The 27,718-nt window shown below is 34.8% G+C and overlaps 2 protein-coding genes across 6 annotated transcripts; one reads left to right on the top strand and one right to left on the bottom strand.

Annotated features, from left to right (window-relative positions):
* The first annotated feature begins 19,001 nt into the window (after positions 1-19,001).
* LOC113346945 (probable glycerol-3-phosphate acyltransferase 3) lies at positions 19,002-21,500 on the top strand. Of its 4 annotated transcripts, none has more exons than XM_026590503.1 (3): positions 19,002-19,897; positions 19,989-20,588; positions 20,757-21,052. In XM_026590503.1, the coding sequence occupies exons 1-3, from the start codon at positions 19,163-19,165 to the stop codon at positions 20,877-20,879; spliced, it is 1,458 nt and encodes a 485-aa protein (XP_026446288.1). In that variant the 5' UTR covers positions 19,002-19,162; the 3' UTR covers positions 20,880-21,052. The 4 variants fall into 4 exon arrangements, with proteins under 4 accessions (XP_026446288.1, XP_026446287.1, XP_026446286.1 ...); XM_026590502.1 differs by adding an exon at positions 21,054-21,500 and having other exon boundaries at positions 19,004-19,897; positions 19,989-20,905; XM_026590504.1 differs by lacking the exon at positions 20,757-21,052 and adding an exon at positions 21,054-21,500 and having other exon boundaries at positions 19,011-19,897.
* A 799-nt stretch (positions 21,501-22,299) lies between these two features.
* Positions 22,300-24,351, bottom strand: LOC113346946. 2 transcript variants are annotated; one of them, XM_026590505.1, is made up of 3 exons: positions 24,217-24,351; positions 23,060-23,927; positions 22,300-22,670 (listed from the first exon to the last, which is right to left on the bottom strand). In XM_026590505.1, the coding sequence occupies exons 2-3, from the start codon at positions 23,586-23,588 to the stop codon at positions 22,495-22,497; spliced, it is 705 nt and encodes a 234-aa protein (XP_026446290.1). In that variant the 5' UTR covers positions 23,589-23,927; positions 24,217-24,351; the 3' UTR covers positions 22,300-22,494. The 2 variants fall into 2 exon arrangements, with proteins under 2 accessions (XP_026446290.1, XP_026446291.1); XM_026590506.1 differs by lacking the exon at positions 24,217-24,351 and adding an exon at positions 24,096-24,148.
* Between the last annotated feature and the right edge of the window lie 3,367 nt (positions 24,352-27,718).

Here is a 27,718-nt window from a genome sequence, read left to right as displayed (position 1 = left end):
ATCAACAATACTTCAGAAAATGGATCTGAAAAAAGGTCAAACTCAACACATTTTGGATTAAATCTGGAGGATAATTCTGTTAAAAATTCAGTAAATACGGGGTCTAACTCAGATCCTCCATCTCTTTTCATACCTGATGATATCATGGATGATTGTTTGGATGAATGGAAATTTAGCTTGATTGGAAGATTGGATTTAATAAAGTTAAAATTGGATGTTGCAGAAGCTTCTCTGAGGAAACAATGGAGTATCAAAGGTAATCTTCAGCTCATTCCTTTGGGTAAAGGTTTTTTTATTATCAAATTATCAAATATTGAAAATCGAAATCATGTTTGGAATGGTCATTGGGTTGTTGAAAAACAAGATTTAAAACTTAGAGCCTGGGAACCAAAATTTAATCCTGAAAATCAAAAATCTTCAACAACTTTTGTTTGGGTTTTCTTTCCTGGTCTGAGTATTGAATATTGGAAGGAATCTATTCTTCTACAAATGGGTAATAAAATTGGAAGAGCAATCAAAGTTGATGAAACAACTTTAAACAAAGTCAGTGGATATTATGCTAGTGTGTTAGTTGAAGTTGATTTAGTTATATTTATCCCTATCAAAATTGTGGTTGAATCAAAATATGGGAAATTCGAGCAAGTGGTGCGAATTCCAAAAATCCCCAAGTTTTGTATTCATTGCAAGCCAGTTAGCCATAATGTAGCCGAATGTAAACTTAAAAGAAAGGATCAGCAACAAGCTCCTCCACAAGTACAACAAAGAAAAGTCTGGAGACATAAAATCAATCAAGTTCAACCTTCCTCTAAAGTTAGTTTTGACATATGTTTTACACCTGGTGAAAGACAAGCACAAACTCCTAAATCTGTTTGTCAAGTTGAGGAAATTTTCAGAGAGGAAATAATGGATTCTTTTGTTCCTCCTATTACTCATTCAGTAGGAGCTTCATCTTCAGGAAGCTTTCATATATTACAGGATAATGCTGAGGAGTTCCCTTGTGTGATAGAATCTCTTAAAGATTTTCCTTCACTTCCAGTTCACAACATTCTCAGTGTAAGTTCAACATCCCCCTCAATAAAAAATTTGGTTAATGTTCTACATTCTTCTTGTAAAGATTTAGAAGTTTCAAAAGTTACAAAATATACTCCAAGAATTCAGGATGCAGCTCTGAAGGTTGATCTTAAAAACAAAGCTAAACTTCAGAAGCCAACAAGAAATGTTACTGCCTCAAATCAATTCTACAGGAGAGAGGGGTGATTGTGATAAAAACTTAACAGGAGTGAGAAGTCATATTTCTTCTCAACCCACTTTTAAATGAGAGTTCTATATTATAATATCAGAGGCTTAAGGAGATCTAAAGCCAAAGATAAACTTTATCGTTTAGTTAATTCTTTCAGTCCTACTTTAGTTTGGTTATCTGAACCCAAAATAAGAGTTAATTCTGATTCTTGTACAAGATTAAGGTTGCCATGGATGAACAAAAAAATTATTCATACTTCTACTGATTCAAAAAAAAAAGAGAATATCTGGCTTATTTGAAGTGCTTCAATAAAAGATCCAGTGGTAATATCAATTTCTCAACAAGCAATAACAGTGGATGTTGGAGGTCATTTAATAATTGGAGTTCATGCTGATTCATTAACTATTAATAGAATATCCTTGTGGATGGACTTATATAACATTTTTGTCTTAAATAAACCATGGATGATTATATGGGATTTTAATGTTGTTCCGAGTATGGAGGAAAAGAAAAAGGAGGTAGAAATCCTTTAACTTCTGCAATGCTAGCTTTCAATAACTGTATTCAGAGTTGTGAGCTGTTACAAGCACCAAAAAATGGTCTGGAATATTCTTGGTGTAACAACAGATCTGGTGTTAAAAGAATTTTGTGTTTTCTTGATAAAGCTTTATATAATGTTAACTGGATAGAAGCCTTTCCAAACTGGGGATATAAAATTGGTACAAGGGGTACTTCAGATCATATTCTCTTGTTTGGTTCAAGTGCTACAATACCTAACCAACAAATATTCCATTTAGAGCTTTGAAGGTTTGGATGTCTCATGATGGTTTCAACAAAGTAATGGAGGATGGATGGAATGTGGAAGTGAGGGGAAATCCTGGTTTTATTTTCCTCTGTAAGTTAAAGAATTTGAAAAGAATACTAAAAGAGTGGAACTGGAATGTATTTGGTGATGTCAGGAAAAAACTTCAACAAGCTGAAGAAGATGTAATGAAGACATCTCTTATTTCAGACATAAATCCTTTTGATAACATTCTGTTAAATCAATTGGTTACTGCTAGAGGTAGATAAGAAGTTATTACTCAACAAGTTCAAGAAATTTAAAAACAAAAGGCAAGAGTTAAGTGGCTTAAAGATGGTGCTTCAAACACCAAATTTTTTCATGTAAATATGAAAATAAGACAAATTCATAATGCAATAATTGAGATGGAAAATGATCAGGGTGAAATAATAAATTCTCAATAAGGGATATCAGATATACTAGTTCATCATTTTGAAGACAAATTAAAAAATAAAGAGGTACAAATCACAGAAGATATCTTTGATGTAGTTCCTAGTGTGATTACAAAAGAAGATAATGCAGGCCTGGAATTAATTCCAAGTGCAGAGGAAATCAAGAAGGCAATATTTGAACTTAATCCAGACAACTCTCTAGGTCCAGATGGTTTTGGAGGGTGGTTTTATAAAATGGCATGGGACATCATTGGACCAGATTTTATCAGAGCAATTCAATTATGTTGGGCTAAAGAATTTATTCCAGCTGGTATGAACTCTAATTTTCTAAAGTTACTTCCAAAAGTTAAAAGTGCTAGAAAAGCTAATCAGTTTAGACCCATTCGCCTAATGAACTTTAGCTTCAAAGTTATCACTAAAATTTTAACTGCAAGATTGAGCTTAATTGTTGATAAAGTAGTTTCTCCTCAGCAAGGTGCTTTCATAAAGGGTAGAAATATTCAAGAACAAGTAGTTATGGCCTCTAGAATGGTTCATGAACTAGAAGTAAAGAGAATAGGGGGTAATGTGGGTTTAAAGTTAGACATCTCTCAATCTTATGATTCACTGAGTTGGGAGTTCCTATTTCATGCATTAAAGTGCTTTGGTTTTTCTGATAAATTCATAAATTGGATACATATACTTCTAAAGTCATTTATGATATCTGTCTTAGTAAATGATGGACTAGTTGGCTATTTTAAAGTTAGTAGATGATTGAGGCAGGGTGACCCTCTATTTCCTTTACTATTTGTCATCGCAGAAGATGTTTTAAGCAGAAAGTTAAGCTCTATGGTAATTCAAGGCCAGTTAACTCCAATGGTAAGTAGAAATAGTGCTCATCCATCTCATATTTTATTCCCAGATGATATATTTCTCTTCTGTAGTGGTGATAGAAGAAATGTTAACAAACTATTATTACTTCTTGAAGATTACCAAAAAGCCTCTAGTCAAATAGTGAGTCTACCAAAGAGTAAACTTTTTGTGGGTGGAACCAGTACTTCAAGAAAAAACCAGTTATCTGCTGATTGTAATATGAGTTTATCAATCTTTCCTGACAAGTATCTGGGAGTAATGTTAACTCCAGGAAGTATAAGATCAAAACATATTTGGGGGTGTGTAGAAATGCTTCAAGAAAATTTAGCAAGTTGAAAAAGGAAGATGCTATCTTTTCAGGAAAGACTTGTTCTAGTGAAATATGTGCTCTGTAGTATACCCATATATAATATGTCAGTTTATAAATGGCCAAGGAAAGTGCTTAAAAAGTGTGAAAAAATAATTAGAAATTTTCTCTGGTCTGGAGATCCTTCTGTTAAGAAAACTATTACACTCAAATGGGAGAAAGTTTGCTCACCTCTGGAAGACGGTGGAATGGGTATCAAGCATCTAGAAGATATTAACAAATCAATGTTGATGAAACTCTGCTGGAAAATACAAAATGGTACTGATGAATGGTCAAGATTCTTTCAGGAAAAATTTCAAGACAAAAATGGCAACTGGATAGAATATTATAAAAAGTCTTCAATTTGGCCAGGAATTAAATGGGTTAAAAATAAAGTTTTTGAACACTCAAGGTGGTTGATAGGAGATGGCTCCAAAGTTTCAGTTTGGAATGATAATTGGATTAAAGATAAGCCTTTGAGAGATATTCATATTGATAATGCAATAATTGCACTAAATCCTGACATGAAAGTAGCTGAGCTGATAAGAAATGGTGAATGGACAATTCCTCACAATTTTCTGGATTTTTTTGAAGTAACTGAATTACCAGTTTTTGATAATACTCAAGATAGAAGTATTTGGACAGGAACTCCTACTGGTGATTTCTCAGTATCCTCTGCTTATGATTGTGTAAGAAAAAAACTTCCAGTTCAGCTTTGGACTAAAACAGTTCGGCATAAGAGCTTACATCCAAGCATCTCCAGCAATGTATGGAAATTGGTAAGAGCTATGGTTCCAACTGATGATAAAATGAAGAAAATGAAATTTCATCTGGCTTCAAGATGTCCTTTCTGCAAGCATTCTGAGAAAACTTTAGACCATATACTTTGATACTGCAATTGGTAAGATATAATCTCATTTGCAAAGCTTAAAAGTCCTTTAGTGAAAGAAATTTGGAAGATTGCAGCTCTAGTTACATTGAAAGAATTATGGTTCTTGAGAAATCATTTAGTATATGAGGAAGGCAATCTTAATTTGGAAGTTCTAAAAAAGAGAATATGTCAGTTAACAAAAGACAGTGAGGTGAGAATGACAGGTTATATGTGGAACTCAACATATGATTTGCATATACTGAAATTCTTTGGGTTAAAATGCAGAAGAGTGAAATCAACAAAAATAACTGAATTATTTTTTCACTCTTCCTGATCCTTCTTTCTTCCTTATCTGTTGTGACGATTCTTCAAGAGGTAACCCAGATGCAGCTGGTTATGGTTTTATCTGCAAGAAAGGAGAAGGTGCATTTGTCTTTGCTATGTCAGTTGGTTTAGGACTGGCAACAAACTTCATGGCAGAAGTCCTTGCAGTAGTTTGTGCAGGTGAGTGGGCAGTCCAACATCTTATTCAAAAAGTATGCTTTAGAACTGACTCAAAAGCTGTGATATTAGCTTTTAACTCAAGAAAAATCCCATGGTGGATCATTACAAGATGGAACAAGGTTACTGAATACCTCTCAGAATGGTATTTCACTCATAGTTATAGAGAAATCAATACTTCAACAGATGCTTTGGCAAAAAGAGGCTCAGGTTTGACAAGAGGGGAAAAGACAAGTTATAACAGTCAGCCAAATTTTATTTCACTGGAATCTCCTGATTCCCCTTACTACAGATTTAGTTAGCCTGTAAAAATTTTATTTTGTTTCTTTTGTTTTTCATTTATTTCCCTCAAAATATGAGTGGAATTGTAAACTTTGGTTGTATTTGAGTTATTAATAAAATTAGTATTACCAAGCAGAAAAAAAAAATATGTACAAATATGATTCAGCAAAAGCGAGAATAGGAAATATAAATCAGATTTCTTAGAAGGAAAACGATTAACTAACACAAATATAAATCGTTATCTCACTTTTCAATAAGACAAACTAAGATCTGAATTTATCAAGTTTTCATATCAGGAAAGAGATTATCAAAATTCTTCCCTCGATTTCCACAATCACTCTCCTCACAAAGATATGACGTTTAAGCACCATTTTTATATAGAACTCCCCCCCTGTGAGTTGTTATTCCATGCAAGACAAAAGAATAACAAACAAGACAACCTTTAACAGAGAAAGGTCGACAAGGTCTTAGCTATTCATGCCAAATTAAAAAGCTAAAACCGAAAATCATATGTATATTAAATACACAACTTATGAAACATAAATTGATAATAGTATAGTTGTGACTTGACACTTGAGTTTAAATAATATCTACTTATGATTATTTGATAAAGCAACCCAATAGGTTGGATCCAAAACCTGCAATATCAAAACGTCACATAATCATAAGAGATAACCATATTATGAGATCAAAATATTATGGTTTGTGAAAACCAAAACTAAGTCTCATAAAGCAAAACCAAAAGAGGCATAAGAATCACAAGAGACACAAACTATCAATCATAACACAAGATTTTATAACATATAAATTATTCTTGATAGTTGTAAATAGACCTTATACAAAAATTAAAAAATATCAACAATTGATAATCTATTATAAGATCAAGTATAATAACATCTAACTTTTTAAAGGTACTCTGGTTGTTCACAGAAGTTTCTTCAGTGTTCAAACTCTTGAAATTCTTATTTTATTTCAATTGATTGGATCGTGATTTCAAAATATTAATGTCCATAATCATCTTCAAATGTTTTGACTCAGGTTATTCCTCATTCCTTGCAGATGCTTCAAGTTGCTCTTGGGAGATATCTCAGTCTCACATAAGCATAAACATAAGTTCAAGCGATAATTGATCTCTCTTATGTTCTCTTGAGAAACACCACTTAATCTCAGTTGGGAAATAAGTCTCAAGCCTCTGTAGTTGACAATCAATGTCGATAGTATCTTCACCCATCTTGACAACTATCTTATTATGGAGAAAAAAACTTTGTTCAAGTGGCAATGCAATTCTAGTTTCGAAAACTAAAATAACAATGCAATTTCTAGTTTCCCACCAACGATACTAGTAGACGCTTCTTGATCCCAAAAGATGTCTTTAAACTAGTGGACGTAAGAGCTTTCGCCCAATTAGGTTACTCTCCTCTCCAAGATAGTATTACAAGTAATATTATTAGTCGGCTACAACAATGACTACAAAATGAAATGCCTTCCTCAGGATAAGTTTGTAAGAAGAAAAAACTTCACTATTTATATACCAAGGTAGTTTGTACACCAAGGAATTTCTATAACCGAAAATATTCTCAAGATATGCAATAAGCACCTATATTCGGTTTTATCTAATTCCAACAAATATCCAACGGTATAACCGAAATACCTCTTGGGTTACAACTCAATATTAGCTAGCGTACAAGATACTTAACTAATATATCTTCCATAGATAAGTTTTGCTTGCTGGAAAAACAAAACATATATATTCCAAAATCTTAACGAAAGGATTCACAAACATTTTGGTTTGGGATATCACCTTGAGTATCAAGGAATATCTTTGAACAATAACATATAACATTTCTGCACATGTTCAAATTACTCACTAGGTCGACATATTGAACTTTCCTATTATGCAAATCCAATTTCCAAAATCATACAAACCCAAAAGTGTACGTGACTATAGAAATCAGTTTTGCCTATGAGGATCGGTTCTACCATGTCTCCCTATATAGATAGGGGTCTGTTCTACCTTGATTCCCATATAGGTAAGGATCGGTACTACCTTGACTCCCAACATAAGTAAGAATCAGTACTACCTTGACTCCCAATATAGTTAAGGATCGGTTCCAACATGGTTCCTAACACAAGTAGGGATTGGTCCTGCCTTAGATGTTCAATGAAAAATGGACCACCGTTATATTGGTTTCTTTCGACTATGAAACAAGTTTGTAAGTCTACTTTCTTAAACTCATGTAATCAAACATATTTTTCTAGGTGTGAAATCAATCCTAAGTTCATTGCATACCGGCACTTAGCGAGTTCAACCGAGCAATGCTCTAATAGAATTTATATTGAAAGTTAATGAATTTTGTTTAATCATATATTTAATACAACTTATAAGTATTTGAATGATTGTGAAAATGATGTAGATAATCCTGAGAAACAACTATCCAATCTTGATTGAGAGATGTTGATGTATCTAATTGAAATTAGTCTGCATTTGGGAGACTTTTTGAAAAGAGATTTCTTACGTCATGGTTATGGAGTAAAGCTTTTACTAAATATAATTTAACGCTTTTTGGGGAACCACTCCCTTTTTGCGGGTCCTTTAATGATTAGACCATCTGTCCTTCGGTGATAAGGGATGCCCTAATATGTGGGAATGACTAACTTACCCTTTACATAACTTAACTTTTGTTTGGGAAACCAATTACTAAATTTTTTCTACTTTCGCATTTTTATTTTCAAGATTATAATATCTTAATATATGTTTCTTTCCACTTTGTCAGTTGGAATTCCAAATGTGAGATGGTTTGGAGTTGAAAGGGACTATATTGTTCTCGTGATGGATTTCTTGGACCTTGTGCATACTGCGGTATCGAGCTTCCAAAGTTTGTTCTGATGCTTGTAGACCAAATGGTGGGCATTGCAAGTTCACTCATTTCGTATTCTTATTCTTAATACCTCTTTTTTTCATTTTTTCTTGTGTGTGTATCGGATGATTCTTGTTAAATTTTTGCTCGGCGAATCATACTTACATCCAGATAATTTCCTCATGGGGATGGGAAGGCGTGCAAATGAGGTTCCATTTTATTGTTCCTTCCAATATTTTCCTTGTCTTTGTGCCTTTAATTTGGATTTGTTGTTACTGGTTTTGTGATTTATTAAGGAATCATCTGACATGGTTTGTTGAATGGAATTTTCGTGTCGAAATGAAATTGGGGTTTTTTCAATTATGTCTGTGTAGTTATTTCTTTCTTGGTTGTGTGATGTCAACATAAGAGATGACATAGGATACCTTTTCCTTTTAGCATGTTTAGTGTACCCTCTTGTTTCGTACTTGCAGCTTTTAGCACCACTTTCTCCGAGATTTTTCGAGATCGCTCTTAGATGATAGTTGGTTTTAACTTTATATGCTTTCATAGAATGTTGGATTCCTTCGTACCTACTGAGGTTTCCAACTTCATGTAATGGAAGTGAAAAACTTCCTGATGTTTAGACTTTGTTGCTCTTATTAATTTTTTTAGTTATAATCAGATTTTATAACATCTGATGGATTAATAAGTTGTTTTGATGTAGGTGTACATTCTTGATTTTGGCTTGGCTAAGAAGTACAGAGATACTTCAATACACCAACAATTTCAGAAGCCCAAGGATGGTGAAAATGAGTGCAAGTTCTCGGATAAAACTGTGAAGTCAAATGGCGGATTTTTCCCTGCAACTTCTTCACTCGCAGGGCCTACTCAGTCTTCTTGGGAGAACCCGCCTCCCAACCATAGTCATTTTTGCTACACACGTAAGGGGGTTCGAATCCTCAAAGATCAGTTTCGGACTTTGAGAGATGTTGAATCTCCAGAGAACTTTGGTGAAGTTTTATGTGGAAAAATAGAACACAAAAAAGGAAGTCATCTCAGCTGCGATGGGTCCTTCACTTCTGGTAAGGCATCTTGGGCGGTGGTAATTCGTAATTATGTAAAGTTAACTCATTACTCAAAATTTTGATAAAATCTAAATTGTTTGATTTTTGTTTTCCCATTAATCAATATATTTTCTTTGATAAAAATAAGAAGAAGAGCTAACCTTTTCTTTGATGACCTTTGAATATGTAGTAGCCTTAAAATAGTCCTTGGAGTGGTGAGAAATGTTTGCATATGTATAACTATTCATAAATGAACAACTTTTATGATTATATGGTTTTTCTTATGATATTGAAATTTATTTTTGTGTATGACTATGGAGATAATAGTATATGTTTTATTATTTAAGTATTACAAAAAAAATACTTTAGAAATATCTTAGAAAATAAACATAGCAAATCTGATGATTTATTCGTAAAAGTACTACTTGTGTATTAATATTAAGTTAATTATGAAAATGTGTCTCATGTGTTAACAAAAGAATTTATTAAAAACATAGTTAAATTTTTTTGAAAAAGAAACATGGTCCGAAATTGATTCACATTATCTATAAAGAAGTTATTGTTGTTCATTAAAGCATTTGAAGATTAAATTAAAGATATTAAAGATCTCTACTATTTATATAATTTTTTTTCCCGAAAGAGAAAATGCAGAAAGAAGTTTAGAAAGAATCTGAACTTGTATAATTATCAGTATGAAAGTTATGGTTAGTGGTATGATAAGAAATTTACCTCGATCATCCTCTCCAAAGGGAGTGCCGATCTTTTTCAGAAGACGATGTAAATCTTTTGGATTAAATCCTTTCGAAGGTGAATAATTTTCACAAACTGTGAACGCCTCTATACTGGAATTGCGGCTGCATTTCAGTTTAACAAAAGCCTCGCAACAGCCAATACCATGAAATTGAGGGTCTTGTCCAAGGAAAGTATTTTGGGATTCAAAGATCCCAGTTGCTTGAAGTTCCCTTTTTATAGAAATTCAAAGCATAGGTTGCTTTAGGTTTAAGCTAAGATAGCTTTGGAACCAAGTAATATCAATACCCACTGTTAGATGAATCTTTGAATCTAATTTACATAACAAGATTTACACTCAAATGGTTAGGATGAACCGTAACCGAACCGAACCGTGCATAAGACTACGCTCATGAATGGTTAGCCAAATCTATCCAACTGAACTATAAGGTTGACCATTTTCATATACAGTTAAGTCTTAACTCGAAACACGATCAAGTGATCAAATATGTCTATGATGTTTTTAGATATTTGATCAAATGTTAATTATCTCGTAGAAATAATTTTATTGCATTTGAAAATAACCGACATGGTTAGTAGATGTTGATAAGCACGTAAGTGCTACATTTTACACCCATATTTATACTAGTTATGCCTCGATTTTTTTGGCTAATGACACTATTTTAGTGCTATTATAGAAAATACGAGCAAACCGATCGCCGGTGGAATAACGGCTAAATGTGAAGCTAAAATGTCCTTAGTGGCATAAGTTACTAGCTGACTCACGGCACAGAAAAGAGGAGATGCCTAAGGTGCATATTTGGTGAACCACTTTATTAACATCTTTGTGAAGGCAGTGAGTGGACCAAAACCTTTCTTTGTAGACGTTATGCATGAGAACCCCACTAGTAGGCTAAGGGAGAACAAGACGTGTCATTTCTCCCACCAAAGTAATACTGTGGCTTTATATCTCCACTCCATCACAAGGGTTTTCATTATTTTGTACGGTCCTGTGAACGTGTTATTTCTCCAAGCTGCTGCTGTTACCGATTGTTCATGTTGGGGAATGAAGTTGTACAGAGAAATATGGGTAATGAAAGGAGCGTGTTAATGGCAAGGTGTGGTACTACATCAGTTGGAAGAATAATTACATGGGCTTGTTTTGTTAACATCAACGACAGAGGTATCTACAATGGGCTTGTTGGTGGTGATATGCGAATCCTCAGCCGTTGACTTAATGACATTATTAGAATATATAGCAGATACAAACAAGTAGCCGAGGTGCAGAAAATGGCCGAGGAAACTATATGGTGAAGTGAAGACTAAATCAAGTAACTGTGCAGTAAGACACGTGAAGTGGAGGTTAAGTCAAGTGACCGTGATATACATGGCACGTGAAGTGAAGACCATACAATATACAAACTGAAGTCAAAGTCAAGATGAAGTGATCAAGACTCAAGTTACCAGAAGATCGACGGAGATTAAACAACACAAAAGATCGAGGGAGATCAGTTAAGTTTCCAAGAATAAAAAGATCTCGTGTAATTTAGGTAGTTTTCTAGATAAGTCAAATATCTAGTTAATTTCATATTATTCATATTTTAGTTAATTAGGATATATATTCTAGAGAATAATATAATATCCTATATTAATTATTCATACTCTATAAATAGAGTGTCTCAATGTAATTGTAAAATCATCTCAGAATGTTCTGATGATCAATATTATTATTCACCCTACGGGGTTGCTTGTGGACGTAGGTCGAGTTGACCGAACCACGTTAAACATCGTCTCCATTATTGTTTTGGTATGTAGATTTATTTATTCTTGATTGATTTATTTTATCATTGATTTGTTTTTATTATTTATCTAACATTAATGATATCCATCTTGAATTTGATCTACATATCAAAATTTAAGAGACATTTAGAGCAGTGGTGTATCTCCGACACCTTATTACAGCAACAACGGACTTGAAGGTTTGCTTTGTGTTGGCAGTAGTGCTATATTCGCAGAATGGAACGGTGGAAATGGATGGTTCAGGAAAGGAGATTTGTTGCAGTTGATGGAGGAAAGTTGGTTTCTGTCAATGGAGGTCTTACATCGACGAAGACAAGAACAAATAGTTTGTGGTGCTGGAAGTGATGGGCTCGAATTCGCGGTGACGTCTGAGTTAATCGCAGACATTAGAGCTTGGAGATTTCTTCCGACTTTCGAATTAGGTTACTGCAGTTGAAGTTAGTCGTGAACTGGATACTTGTATACAGTTCACGATTGTTCTTATGGCCGGAGTTTGGAAGGAAATGAAGTTGCTGGAGCTTGCAAGAGTGGTTTTGGTGGTTGCGGGTTCGTATTTTGATCGAGAGACTGATGTAGGTGATTAAAGGGTTGTCGGATGTGCTGTTGTGAATTGAAATAAACGACGTCTTAGCAGTTCGATGTTTTAGCAGGAAACAACAAAATGGAAATGGGTGTTGTGGTCCGAGTAAGCGAAGTTGGAAGTCAGGTGATTGGGTTGGGCCTCTGGCGCAAAACCCACTAGGTCTTATTCTTTCCAGCACCTATATGAAGAGAAACGAACAGAAAGTAAAGAGGGATGCCGGCTACTGGAGCCGTGAAGGAGAGAAAAAGATATCCGGCAACTGGAAGCTGCAGTCAAAGTCAAGGGGTTGAAGTTTCATTTTCTATTCCATTTTGATTAATCGATCTCTTTTGGATATGTTTATGGCTTTTGAAAAAGCCATGTTTTGCTAGATTTTTATAGCTAGGGTTTATGTTGAAACCACGTGGAGTTTAAGGCTATTTTGAATTGAATAAAATTGAGAAAAAGACTATTATGAATTGAATAGATTACCTCTTGATTTTTGTTTATTAATTTAATGATGATATGTGTTGTTGCTTCACCGTTTTGTATACAATAACCTTTGCGCATAATTGTTAGGAACATAAATATATTTGTCTACTTATTTGATATTTCATTCTGGGTTAAATCCTTTGATGAGGTATGCTTAGAATAGCCATGTATTATTTGTGAACCTAAATTTAGTTTCGTATAATTTTCTCGCTAACGCAATTTGATGGTGCATGATTGGGTTTAATCCTTTGATGTGCCATGTTTAGGGTGTCCCAGTTATATTTACGATTCTAATACTGATAATAGGTGATGTCGGTAGAACGGACAATAGACAAATATTCAAGAGTTATGTATCATTTCAGTAACTGAATAGAAATAGTGGTGGATACTATAAACCCTGGTTACCGGCACTCTCTGCAAATTTACTTTGTTATTTTAATTTCATTTTATTGTTTCATTTTCAATTCTAAAAATCCAAAAATATCATTGTTGGTTAATCGATTAGAGATAGTGATTACAATATTTCCACCGCTCCTCGTGGGAACGACCCGTACTTGCCTCCGTATACATTGTAGACACCGTGCGATTGCGGTTATCACATATAGGCATCTCCGGATCCTATCAGATGTACAAAGTACAAATAACATAGTCGTTCGTGATTCAGGTCAGTCACAGTATGTGTACTGGTTTGTATAATATTAAGCACAACCAAGTTTTGGAGTTCACAGAACTATTTAGGTATGCATACCTGTATGTGTACCTCAAGACTATAATCGGTTCCGTAGTCCAAAAAACTATTTTGGTATGCGTACCGGTATGGATACACAAACCGAGTTCCGGAACATAGAACTTTTCTGGTACGTGTACCGGTATGGATACCAAACCGGTTCTGTGACCATAGTTCTTTTTCGGCTTGCATACGATTTTGCATACCGATCCGGTTCACGAGTTAACAAATTTTTACACGATGTGCATAAGGATATGCATACCAAAAATCTGTTTGTCGACATATAGATACTCTGGTACGTGTACGAGTACATGTAATACATATTCATACTTATAAGAGTTTTCCCAGTTTGTAAGATTGATAACACTGTCTTATATCCGAATCTGCAGTAGTTCTTTCTCTTCAAATCGATTCGAAACATTTCCGAATAACATCAATGTCATGTGTCACTGTTCCAGGATATTTTCAAATGATAAAACTTGAATCATGATTTTGATTGTGAACAACAAATTGTCCTTAACCGAAATTCATCAAGTATGAAAAATGTTCATTAAGCTTAGTCATATTTCGAGAAGTTCTTTAACTTGGTAATTAGTTCTCTACTCGAAATTTATGCTTATGATAGTCTAATTAGTTATGCGACATCATCTCATACATAGAAAGATGAATATAACTTGAGAAGTAGGTGGTCCAGTCTTCACTTACCTTTTGTTGAAGAAGTTCTCCAACAGCTTCAGTTGATCTCTGCCTTCAAACGGTAAAACGTAATGATGATTGTCGCGATGTCCGTTTCTCAACTACACTTCTATCCTAATACGGGACTTAACTAATTGTAGACTAGAAATCAAGATATAGTTTTGCCAACAAGCTTGAGATAACAACGCTTGTGATTTCGACCGAGCAATGCTCTAACATAAAGTAATTCTAATTTTAATTAATGAAAAGTAGTGCTTTATGTTGAAATCAAATTACATATATATAAATTAAGCATTACAATTACTTCTAGTTAAGAACTACCATTTAATTTACTAACTCAATTAACCAATCAAAAAACTTGTAATTGACCATCTTCACTGAGATGTACTCGGTGGAACAACATCTAACAAGAAGGAGTCGTGTTCAACTGCCTAAGGATTTTGAAACAACCTTGGAAACGAAAATCCATATTTTTCGATCTTTTTCATTCATCTGAAGATCTTCTTGCCATCTCAGCATCAGTTTCACCCCTCATTCTAAATCGACTGGCTAGCATGATTAAATCTACAAACTCACTTACTTCTTTCTTAATTGTCTGAAAACAATTTTGTATGTCGCATATAGCACGACGACCCGGGTTACAAATGTCACTGCAGAACATCTCATAAATACCCGCCCAGAAATTCACACCAGGATAGTGCTTCAGCAAGCTGAGTTTGTAACAACACCAAATTTCTACAAATAGTTAAATCTTCTTCTCTGAGTATACTGAGCTTGTGGACTAACAAGGGTCGAGACATCTTTCTACAAACTGTAGTGAGTGAAGAGAAAATATTGGTGTGAATATTGAGTTGAAATGAGCTGAAAAAAGAATTAAACCGTTGGATGATGAAAATCAAATGCAGTCAGGCAGAAAAGAGACGTGCGGGTTACTCTGAGCCGCCAGCGAGTTTACTTGAATCACGCGAATGGAGAAATCGTGTTTGCGGCTGCTGATGAACCGCGCAGTATGTGAAGAGAGACGTGGCTCCTCAAGGAGCGGCAATTGGCAAATCACTAAATTTGCTCATTTGTCTAGTCATTTTCCTCTTTTGTTGAGCCTATTTTGGGTTCAAAATGAACAAATTTCCTTGATTTGTTGAGTTCATAGGAACTGCCCTTAGTTGTTACTTTGAGTAAACAAGTTAATACATAATTGTTGGAACTCCAACTTTATTTTATGTTGATCAAAGCAATAACGAGCTTAGTAATTGTATTCGTGTTGTTAGCCGCTTCAAAAACTCAATCCGGGCCCGTCATTGGATTACTTGTGCTGGAGGGGTCACTTCATCTTTATGAACGATTTTCGGGGACCATGGTTTTTTTTGGGGGACCATGGTTCTATTTTTAGTAATACATTTAAAAGTAAATCTAGGTCACCCCTTATCTAGATATTTATATTAATACCTAAACTATCCTCCTGATTAATTTTGGGCAATGATTAGTGAAATCATTAGTGAAATGATTAAGCTAAAGAAGTAGAATTATTGAGAGAGTAAAGTTAGAGAAGATGAAGAAGAAAAACATGAAAAAATTTTACCAACCACAACCGGAGGAAGAGCATTTGGGTTATCAGGTATGCTTCAAACTTAGATAATGTTGGTTTAATTGCTCCAAACTTTCAAAAAAATGAATTTTTTTATGTAGATTTGGGCCAGTTCGGTTACCATATGTCAAGAACATGTAACCGAACACTCCTGAAAGTGTAATTCGGTTACGTTTTCCAAACACGCAGGTTACCGAACTCGCACGTTAATGGAGGTTTTGGTCGTACAGTGTTATGTTCGGTTTGCCCGCAATGTAATCGAACTTTAGGGTCTAGAAGTTAGGTTGCTTTGCAAACAATAACTAACCGAACTTTACGTGAAAATAAAATTTTACCAACTATACATAGTTCGGTTTGTTCGCAAACTTTTATCCAAAAGCGTATCTAACCGAACTCACCGATAAAAAAAAAACCAAAGTTACAGTGCTATATTCGGTTACCTAGTATAAAATGGTAGGTAACCAAACTTTGAACTTAACAATTTATTTGGGTACATCTTGTGTGTTTGGTTACATATCAAATTGCTCTACCAACCGAACTTAAAGTTCGGTGATATCCTTATTTTTCGAAGGAACCGAACTTATGGACTTGTGTTGTTCTAATACAAGGAGTTCGGTTAAAAGTATTTTTTGCGAATCAACCGAACTCTGAGTTCGGTTAAGAAAAAATTAATTCGTGATAACCGAACTTTTTGCGACGAAACCGAACGTTTTGCGACGTAACCGAAGTAAAAGTTCGGCTGAGACTTGTTTTTTGCGCCATAACGGAACTTTTCTCTGAAAAAAACCTCCATTAAACCTCTCTGCAACTTCCATTTTCAACTCATTTTGATGATTACTTCTCATTTATTCAACCAAAAATGAATGACAAGTAATGGGTTTGTAAGAATATCTTTATTAATGTTTTAAATTAAGTTATATATATAGAGGTGGTGGTAGTTGGTGGTGGCGGTAATCGGAGGTGGTGGTGATAATCGGTGGTTGGTGGTGGTGATAATCGGCGGCGGTGGTGGTGGTAATCGGCGATGATGGGCGGTGGTGGTGGTTATATATATATAGGTTATTAGGTTGGTTTTAAATTAAATTAGGTTAAGAATAGGTTAGTCATTTCAATACTTTAGGACATCCCATATAACTATAGGGAAGGTGGCCTAATAAAACCACTATCCCCTAAGAAAAAACATGATCCCTAAAAAATCATTCATCATTATCCTAGAAGCCCAAAATAGAGGTGACACAGCGGGATTCACCAACTTCTCAACGAACAAAAAGAACCCCTTTGAAAAACTAATTTCTTAATCCTGTTCATGGGAGTTGGAATGAGCATATGCTGGATTCGTCATTTGATAAAGACTCCAAATCTAAAATCAAATGCATCAATTTAAACAAGGAAATGATCAACTGAGATGACGCTAACCTTCGGGAAGTTTCTCAACGAAAGTTGCGGACCCATTAGGCAATCCACTGAGTTCCCAGACGGAAATGATGAACATCCTACCGGTTAGATCTCGCGGGTCATCCCGCAAAGTGGGATTGTGAGAGAGGGGTGGGTCCCATTTTTAACCCACCCCTACATCCGCCTGGTCAGAGGGCCCTGTGTTTTGTGTTTTGCGGGATGGACCGTGGGATTCAACCCGCCATCAATGTATCATCCCCAGTTCTCGTAGTTCTGGAAAATTTACATTTATGCGTTGCATGTTAACATCTGCAACGTCTATACCAAGGAATTAACGCCCACCTATTTATTGTATTATCCGTTTATTAATATATTCTTTATTTAAACTTCTAGCCACGCTGTTAACCACAAGTTTTGTCTTGGTCTGTTCTTTGAGACTAACCAAAATCCATAGAGCTAACACTCGACTAAACACACCCAACATTTATAACAATGATCCTCATTGCTTACCAGTTGTCTCTGCCAAGTGACAAACCCTAACCACAAGATTTATAGAAAATTGAAAACCACACACCTTATAATTTGTTGGCAGTCTTGAAAATCAGAAGTCTCTAAGACTTTAACAATCAATCTTTTCATGTGACCAGGACAATGGCAATTTAACGATAATCACAGAATTCGTAGCAAATTAGGTCAAGAAATATACACAAGCGTCCGGGTCTCCCGACAATCATCTAACTTGTTGGGCATGACATGCATGACTCATATGAAACTCCATACATACCACTAATAATACATTGATAAATCTCTTAGAAAAATTTGGTTATGTTGCAGTGAACTTCCTCATGGAAATTAAACCACTCTATAAATGATGTAGTTGGAATTTGATGGTCCGTAGTCACAGTGATGATTCAATTCACCTACTAATATTTAGGTACGAACACCGCCAACATGCCTGGATGCATATTCGACGGGTCGTAAAAAATTGCAATAAATTGTTTTGAACAACTAATAAACTTTATCATAAAATTTTGGAGCTGCATTATCATCTTAGATCATCGGGCCGATGTTTTTTATTTTTATTTTTATTTTTATCGTTATTATGGGTGATATATCAATGTATTTTCGCTGTCATTTCAGCTTTTCATTCATTTTGATGGCTTTCTCTGTCATTTAGTGTCATTCATCAATGGTATGGGTAAAAACTCGCATGGCTAGATTTAGTCTAAAAGAAGAAATAATTTTCATTTTCCTCATACGAATTACATCACATTTTGGTTGTATTAAATTTCTTCAACAATAAAGTACATAATCAACACATGAGACCCATCTTGATTTATTTCCGCACTGGCGAAAGAAAGACCTAATTGAAGTTAAAAGCTTGGGTACACCTATCAAAATGTATGTGTCGTCTTAGTTTAGTATTTGGGTATCAGCTTAGGTTAACTGTTGAATGCATTAAGATTTTGTTTCACCATATAATGTGATTGAGAAATCCAGTTGATGAAACTTAAACAATACTAACAATAGACTCACTGTAGAAATCAACCGAGGTTTCTCCAGAGAGGAGATCCACCGGCATTCTGCCCAGCCTTTCTAGCATTGGGTAGGTGTTGGGCAGAGTGGGAACTTTCTATATCTGGAGAAATCTCGGGAGATGAGTCCAGCATTATTGTAAATTAAACAAGTTAAGGAGTACTTATATCCTGACTCTGACTGCCCCAAGTATTTTTCTCGACAATCTAGTGGTCATTTTTTTCAAGACAGCAATCAATGATTTTCATTTTTTGGTTATTTCTATTTTAAAATACTTTTTTCTTATTTTAGTCCATCCTTTTTTGTGGGAAAAAAATAGGCTTCTATAAGAACACTTGTCAGAGAAAGAAAATAGGCTTCATATCCACATATTTATCACAAAGAAAATAAGTGATCAAAGATATAGAAAGAATGGCAGAAAAAGAATTCTGTTTCAAAACCCTTCTTCTGTTCGTAAGTAGAATCTTTCATAGGAGACTGCTAAAGAACACTCATTTCCAACAAAGGAGTAACAGAGATTGCTATTCTAATGCACTAAACATCAAGATTCAAAAATATCCATCGCTCATACTTAAATCAGAGTCAGAATCAGAATTCTCAAGCCAGACTTTGATTTTCGACGTAGAAGGGGCGTTGTTGAAGCCGTCATCTTTGTTTCACTACTTCATGCTTGTAGCATTTGAAGCTGGTGGACTTGTTAGAGCTCTTGTACTGCTTCTTTTGTATCCTATTATTTGGTTGGTTAATGAAGATATAGGGATGAATATTATGGTTTTTGTTTGTTTCTTCGGAATCAAGAAAGATAACTTTAGAGTAGGAAGATCTGTTTTACCTAAGTTTGTCTTAGAAGATGTTGGGTATGAAGGTTTTGAGGTGCTAATGAGATATGGAAAAAAAGTGGGTGTCAGTGAATTACCTAGAGTTATGATTGAAGCATTCTTGAGAGATTATTTAGAAGTTGATTTTGTTGTTGGGAAAGAGCTGAAAGTGTTTCATGGGTATTTTGTTGGTTTAATGGAAGATGCTACGAAAACTAGTTTGAATTTGCAAGCGATGTTCGGAGAAGAGAAAATGAATTCCAAGGAAGTTGTTGGGTTCGGAAGTTTTCATAAATCACTTGAACATCACTACTTCTCTCAGTGCAAGGTAAGAAATCGGTTTCAAGTGAATCATGAATCTACATAATTCCATCTCCTTTTCTTGTTATGGTCTTTATGGTTTTGTTGTATTTTAACAGGAGATTTACTTGGTGAATGAAACAGAAAAGAAAAAATGGAAGAATTTACCACGGGAGAAATACCCGAAGCCGTTAGTCTTCCATGATGGCAGATTAGCTTTTAAACCAACTCCAATATCAACACTAGTTATGTTTATATGGATTCCATTTGGAATATTTCTATTCACTTTCAGATTTCTTATCGGTATTTCATTACCTTACAGTATCAATACACCTATACTAGCCTTCAGTGGTATGAGACTAAAGCAATCAAAACCAATTCCAACACCAAAAAAGATAGAAAACCAAAAGGGTGTTCTTTATGTTAGCAACCACAGGACACTTATGGATCCTATTTACGTATCTGGTGGACTTAGGAAACAATTGACTGCAATGATATACAGCTTAAGTAAAGCATGTGAAATCGTTGCACCAATAAAAACAGTAAGATTAACAAGGGATAGAGAAACGGATGCAGAAATGATGGAGAAAATGTTGAAGCAAGGAGATGTTGCTGTCTGTCCCGAGGGTACTACTTGCAGGGAACCCTACCTTCTAAGGTTTAGTCCATTATTTGCAGAAGTCAGTGACGAAATAATTCCGGTTGCTATTCACGTAGAGGTTGGTATGTTTTATGGAACTACTGCTAGTGGGTATAAAGTTTTAGATCCACTTTTCTTTTTTATGAATCCTCATCTTACTTACAGTATAAAATTCCTTGAGAAGATATCAACATCTGAAATTTTTATGAGAAAGAAATCAAGAACTGAAGTAGCAAATTATGTTCAGGGTGTGATTGGTAGAGCCTTGGGGTTTGAGTGCACAAATCTCACTAGGAAACACAAGTACTTGATGTTAGCTGGTAATGAAGGTTTTGTGGGTAAAAGTAAATCTTCAAACAATTCAAGTTGATTACAAGCAAACAAAGGGTTAAACAAGTACTTATTCAATCATATAAACATTATATTTTAATTTGTTGTAATTTATTCACGATAATAATAAGTGAGGGTAATTCAATTAGGCTGTTGGCTGTTTTTTTATGTAAATTATATACCTAGTCTAATGGAATTGTTTGATTATGAACAGACCGAGACGCAAACCATTTAAAGACATTAAGCCTAATCTGGGAAAAAATAACGTAAAGGGATGAAGCCATCTCACACCGGTGGTTCCTGGTGGCTCTGTATGTTGTAAATAGTTGTTGATTCTATTCTCTGTGAACTATTCTTGATTCTGACAAAGGTACATTAAGGTTTTGCTTTGGTTAAATACAAAGAATTTCCATAGGTTGTTTGAGCACCTTAAAAATCCTACAGTTTAAAGTAAAAGAGAGAGGCCTGAAACTTGGTGGTTGTACTAAGAGGTTTTAAGTTAGAATTCCACTTGAATGGAGGTGGGAGATTTTTCTTTCTTCCTTTACCTAACTACCTAGGTTCGTAGGTAGCAGACCAATTCCAATTCCAAAAAAAAAAAAAAAAAAAAAAAAAAAAAAAAAAAAAAAAAAAAAAAAAAAAAAAAAAAAAAAAAAAAAAAGTTATGATGCTAATATTCGGCATGAAATCTAATACTTAATCTGGCCATTCTAGATTCATCAGTTATGGTTCAATATTCATTGCTTGGAATGGGGAAGGGAGAGAGAGGTTAAGAGAAGTTTGGGATCTTCTCAACTACTTCCATTCCCATGTAATATAAAAACCCAATGATCAAATACATTTATAAAAAGGCAGATCAGGTTTGGAAGGGACATGTCTGATGGAGTAAACAGAAAGAACCCACGCCATATTGTATAGTTATGGTCATCAAACTACAATAACAGAATGATTGATCCCAACATTATGTACATTAATTTTGGCCATTCACTCGAATAAAAATACAGATGAAAGTTCGTTGGTCGACTAAATCCAGGCTGACAATAAACTGTTCAAACTTTTTGAATGCAGTTCTACTTTAATGACTCTCTAAGGAAATTTTAGTAAAAGAAGATTCTTTTTCTTTGTTTGTTACTTTGCTTCACTAACAAAGACACCAATGGGATGACTATTCTATGAAGCTAAAATTCAATTTAAGAAAATTATCGCTGTATTCTTCAGAAGAATATAATATAGTTATATTAACCAAGAAGTTCAAGATGTCATTGCAGTATGATAAGTTGATGGATTAAACTGGAGCATGGGAATTTAAGAGGCGGAGAAGGAAAACGTTCTACAAATCAACATCATTTGGAGCCTACATTAATGCTCTTTTCTAGCATGTGAAGGTGGATTCTCATCATGTCAGATAATACGATGCATAGGATTGAATAAAATTATCTAAAGAATGTGGTATCTAGCAGTACATGGAAATATTCCTCAATTATAATCTGATAATTGTACAAGGGAAATGTTTCCCTAACTAGGGTGAGTCTTACACAGGGGGGATGGCATATGTCACATAACATTCATATATACATAAGCAAAAGAGGGTCCAAATAAGCAGTTACCAGAGCAAGCTAGCAATTAATCTTTAGGCGGCAATGGCAACTACCATTTCATTCTGTAACTCTACTCCTATCTACAGGCTCTGAGAAACTTGAGCCCAGCGCTTCACCTCGTCTAGCTGATTTGCTTTTGTATAACTGAACGGAAATTAATTTTTTTGGTGATCCAACTTCTGACTGAAGAGGTGCCTCCAAGCTCGCACGTGGACTATCTCCAGAAAACATACCTGCAGAGGGAAGATCAACATTATTAAAAAAAAAAACAATGCTCAGAATGATAGTAGCCGTTACACAGCTTCTTGTTCTATTTTCAAACATACTTCGACATCAGATTCTTCATTATTTTGTAAATACTCGATGGGAATGCTTCCTATCTATTGACATGGGAAATATGCATCCAAATGTCTAATACGAATTCAACAGGCAAAATCTAACTGGCTATAAGCTTCAGCTGATGTTTAGCAGTGAGAAATCATGTAACAAGATAAGCATTGTCTGATGTTCGTGGTTCTTAATGCATGCTTTTTAAAAGAAATATAACTAGCTGATACAAAACAAAATTATTTAAAATCATAAAACACAAACAGATACAACCATGGAATGGAAAGATTTTTACCGTGGAAAACTATGATAAGGCAAAATAATATGGTAAACAGCATGGCCAAAATACTGGTGAAAGGTGTTGCGGCCTTGGCTGCTTTCATTTTCTTCATTGCTTTCATTCGTTCAATCCTAGCTCTTTTCAAGATAGCAAGCTCAGTAATCTCTTTAACCATTTTCCTATCAACAGCATCCAGAGCTGGACCTCGAGGTGGCCTTGGAGGCTTTTTCGAGATAGTCTTCTTACGTTTTTCCTTGACTTTTTTCTTCTCCAGATTCCCCATTGTTTGTTCTTCCCCTTCTGATTTTCTATCTGTCAATAATTCTGCAGTCTCTGGGGCACCATCCGAAGAACTCGAAATGGGGTCAGGTGTTTCACTTATAATTAATCCTTCATTGTTGCTTGTAAACCGATTCCACGCCCTACCTAACAAATTATCTGATTGTCTAAGTGAAGGGTTTATTATTCTCTCTTCTTCGCTAGTTGTACCACCACTTTCAAGATCAACTTCAAAATCTCTTTCTCTCATAACCATTTGATCCATAAAAATTCAAACTACTTTTATTAATCCAATTCTATCTCTTCTATATAACAAAAATCTCAAACCTTTAAAAGTCACAAAAATCCCAAATTCAACCCATTTATGATGAATGTCCAATTCACCCCCAATTTCCAAAATTTTGTAAAATTCAACTCATTCAACAAATTCCTAATTCATTAAAAACTGAAAATTCTAATACCTGCAAAAGTTTGACCCTTTCTTCTTCTTCTTCTTCTTCTTCTACCTGACTAATTGAATTCTTACCTCACAAATCAAAAGAAACAAAACTCCCAAAATTTTCAGAAATGAAGCAAATCCCTGGTAATATTCAAATCAAAACCCCTGAAATTCAAAAAAACCAAAGCAAGAATTAATTCCTGAAAATCAAGTTGAGAAAACTGCAAGAACAATGTAAACCTTTGAAACCCTAATTTAAGAACAACAAATTCTAACTACATTCTATAAATAAACCCCCAAAATGTTACAACTTCGTACAAAACGCAAACAAACCTCATGGAGGAAGAAGAAATGTATTGTAATGCAATGTAATGTTAGAAATGAAAGCATCAAGGAACCCTAGCAGTAAAATAAGGTAATTAGAGAATGTAATAAGGAAGATCTATTTACGTACCATACAAGTACTGTTTCTGTCCGTCTGTTCGTGGTTCTTTGTCTGAAAATGAAACGCGTTTCTAAGGAGAGAGGAGGGGGATAAGAATGAATGTTTTTGAAGACACGATTTTTAAAAACTAACTTTACAGCTAGCTTTCTTTAACCTCGGATTGCACGAGGAGGAGATGGTGGGCCACAGAGACAAAGAGCAGAAAGATGAAAGGCGCGGGTCCTACTACACACCGTTTCTGTGTCTCTCTATTCAAGCGTTACGGGTTTGGTTACCCCCGTTTATAGACTTCACGAATGGTTTTTTTTTTTTTTTTTAAGGTCGGTTAACATATTTCCAAAGTAGTGGTTGGTTTACAAGATTAATAAAAACATTTGAATACATAAAAAAAACCGTCACGATAATCAAAACCTTACCCAATATAAATAAGGATATCAACTACAAATAGATAGCAAAGAGAAATAACAATAAATTGTAGAGATACTCGATTTTTGATAATGTATAAGGGAGAGATGGTGGTATATTTCTGAAATAATTCCGACCATTTGATTTGATTGTATTCTTCCATGATAAGAGATGCTCCCGAAATGAAGGAAATTTGATTGTATTTTTCCATGATAAGAGATACTCCTGAAAAGAAGAAATATTTTTCCCTAAACTTGTAGATCCAAACGAACTTGGATGTCCTAAATCACTACAATATGGATTCAAAGTGAATTCGTGTTGAATCGTCGATGTTTTTGCATCGGGATTAGCAGATTTGTTTGTTATAATAGTAGTAGTACTTTTTATTTATTATGGGGTCCCTAAGCTACTATCCAAATACAATTAGTCTAGAATTTAGACTTATTACGGGCTTTGGATTCCTAGTCTCCTTATGGGAGGAAGTTTTAGAACCACCAAACCACTTAATGGTTCTCGAACTTATGAGTCATGACATATTTTTGTTTTTGTGTAATGTTGTAGATTCTGGGAGTGAGACTTGTTTGAATCACACTACAGAAGTTGGGATGTGATACGTGATAAATTTTGGATCACAATACATTTTGGAGATGATGATGATGGAGAGTTCTGAATATCCCACATTTTAAGTGACAATGTCAAATTTTGGTTCATAATAACAATTTTAGGTCAATTGGCATACTTCATGTTGTTCTCTTTCCCATCCTTTACGCCTAAGACGTTCATTCTGAAAAAACTGATTATTATGGCGGACCGACTTCCCAGAAAGATTAATGCCCTATCCTAGGATTGGATTCATCCCCATATGGAACTGAAACCAGAGCAAGAACCTAAAAAGCGATACCAAGCTAAAAGGCGCATCTAACGAAGGTTTCACCATAATTACTTGGCAATGACATACCTGATGAACCAGATTCTGTTCACTTCTCCGAGAAGGGTTACCCATCAAAATTTGAATAATGATGTAAATATGATGTAACTTTTAACAGCTTGGGAAAGTGAAGATTGTTTTTTACTTCTATGGATTCAATCGGAGATTTCAAATTTTGTGATTGGTTGTGTTGTTGGTGATAGTAAATTTTCTTGTTGGTTTGTGGAAGAATATTGAAGATCATTTGTATGGCTGTCGTAGGCATAACAACTTAATAAATATAATTCCCACTAATTAACTAATAATATATCGGTAGTAAGAGATCGTCCCCACAGAAAGCTGTGTAATTGATATGTTATTTTTATTAGCACAGTAAAGTAAATCACAAAGAGGGTTTGTTTGTAAGATAATTATAAAGACATTAACAAAGCAAAGAGATGATTAAGGAATCCTTCGCCGTTTCCAAGCGATAGCTGGATTAGAATACCTATATATCGTTCGTAAGAACCATTTATCACCAACCGTAGAATAACAGGTAGAGCAATGTTATCCCCAAAGCTCCTTGTGTAACTTGATACCGAAGCGCTCGCATATCAAGTTCTATCCAACTGAACCACCAAGTAGTAGCGTACTCAAGATGTAACCCAATCGGAAGCCTTAAGTTATGTGAACTTAGGTTGATCCTAGCAGTTAGACTCTTAGCGCAAGGTCCACTTACTAGTGTTGTCTTCACACATGATTGCTCCACAGAATCCCTCTACGAGGTCTCACGTTCTCTACTTGTGTAAGGGTTATTTAACAATTACACGGATATATTAACCATATACTAGCAATAGGATGATCAAGAAATTAATCCAATTGTACACTTGAACAATCTAGAAATCAATCATAAACCCTAGATATAGTGACAACAAACGATGATGATTAAACCCTCAAATAGACTTGTATTATTAATAAAGCTTCACACTTAGAACATTGAATTCATCCTTAACCAACAAAGGATTTAGCTACTCATATTACAAAGAAGATGAAGAATGGTGGTTTTCCCCTAAAGGGGTAAATCCTAGGTTTTTGATGTGGAACTTGTGATATGAGATCCGATGATTATGAGATTACATAACCTAATACCTTTATAGGTTTACATTGCTTGGTCTCCAAACGAAATAACGACCTCAAACGTGCCCTTAGGCCTTCCAAGGTGTTAATACACATTTTCCATTTGCTAAGTTCGCAAAACCAGTCCGCAAACTTCAAATTCCAGCAGATATTTTCAGAATTAAAGTATGAAACCCGTCCGCGAACTTTACTGTCTTCGCTATTCAATAAAAGCTTGTTTTGGACACAACTTCTTCATCCGAACTCGGAATGACCTCATTATTTTTGTACTCTTTTTATATTTCAATTCTCTTCAAGATGATGATGAGAAATCCTTAATTTGAATGAGTTAAGATCGGTATTTGGCCATTCTCTTGATTTTGAGCGTTTTGCTCCTTTTCGTCGCACTTCTTCCACTTCTCTTGGACTTGGGCACTTGGATACTTGGAATACTTCTCTTCCTAACTCTTTTCAGAACTTTGTAGCTCCTTTTTGGATGATTCACCTATTGGAGACACATAAGAGAAAACAATAGTAATAATACGAAAATATGCAAGAATAATAGCTTAAACAAGTATGGAATGGATAGTAAAATCATATGAATTATGCACTTATCAAATTCCCCCACACTTAGATATTGCTAGTCCTCGAGCACACTAAATAAAACTAATCCTAAATACAAAAATTCCATGTCGTGAGGATACGGTTACTCTTAGCATGAATAACAAGCTTTTAAACCCCTAGGTGTCCCTAGTGGAGGAGTTATAGTCTCGTGAGGGCTTACAAGAGGTATACCCACAAAACCTACTCCAATCTCTCGCCTTGGAAGAACTACTAAGGATAGACACAAAGAAAAAAGCCAAATAACTAGCTTGCATATGTTTTCTAGCTGCAAACATCCCAAATACATTCCAATCATCACACACAAGCAATTGCTTACGTGTGACATTCAACCTGATTGCAAAACTCAACTAAGATAGTCATCGTACTTGTTGCAACGTTTGTCACAACACTCGCATACTAAAATCACATGGATAGATAAGAAAATGGAAATGGAAAAGTGAAGTGTGCAAATGTTAACTA

Source organism: Papaver somniferum, chromosome 2 (genome assembly GCF_003573695.1).
Source record: "Papaver somniferum cultivar HN1 chromosome 2, ASM357369v1, whole genome shotgun sequence".
NCBI classification, from domain to species: Eukaryota; Viridiplantae; Streptophyta; class Magnoliopsida; order Ranunculales; family Papaveraceae; genus Papaver; species Papaver somniferum.
The sequence above is the reverse complement of the archived record's forward strand: the minus strand, read 5'-3'. Positions and strand labels throughout refer to the sequence as shown.

Excerpts from the sequence above, each read along its gene's own strand:
- LOC113346945 (XM_026590502.1), top strand. The coding sequence starts at position 19,163 with ATGGCAGAAAAAGAATTCTGTTTCAAAACCCTTCTTCTGTTCGTAAGT. Across the intron at positions 19,898-19,988 it reads ACTACTTCTCTCAGTGCAAG|GAGATTTACTTGGTGAATGA; the intron begins GTAAGAAATCGG and ends GTATTTTAACAG.
- LOC113346946 (XM_026590505.1), bottom strand. The coding sequence starts at position 23,588 with ATGGATCAAATGGTTATGAGAGAAAGAGATTTTGAAGTTGATCTTGAA. Across the intron at positions 22,671-23,059 it reads CCTTATCATAGTTTTCCACG|GTATGTTTTCTGGAGATAGT; the intron begins GTAAAAATCTTT and ends TTCCCTCTGCAG.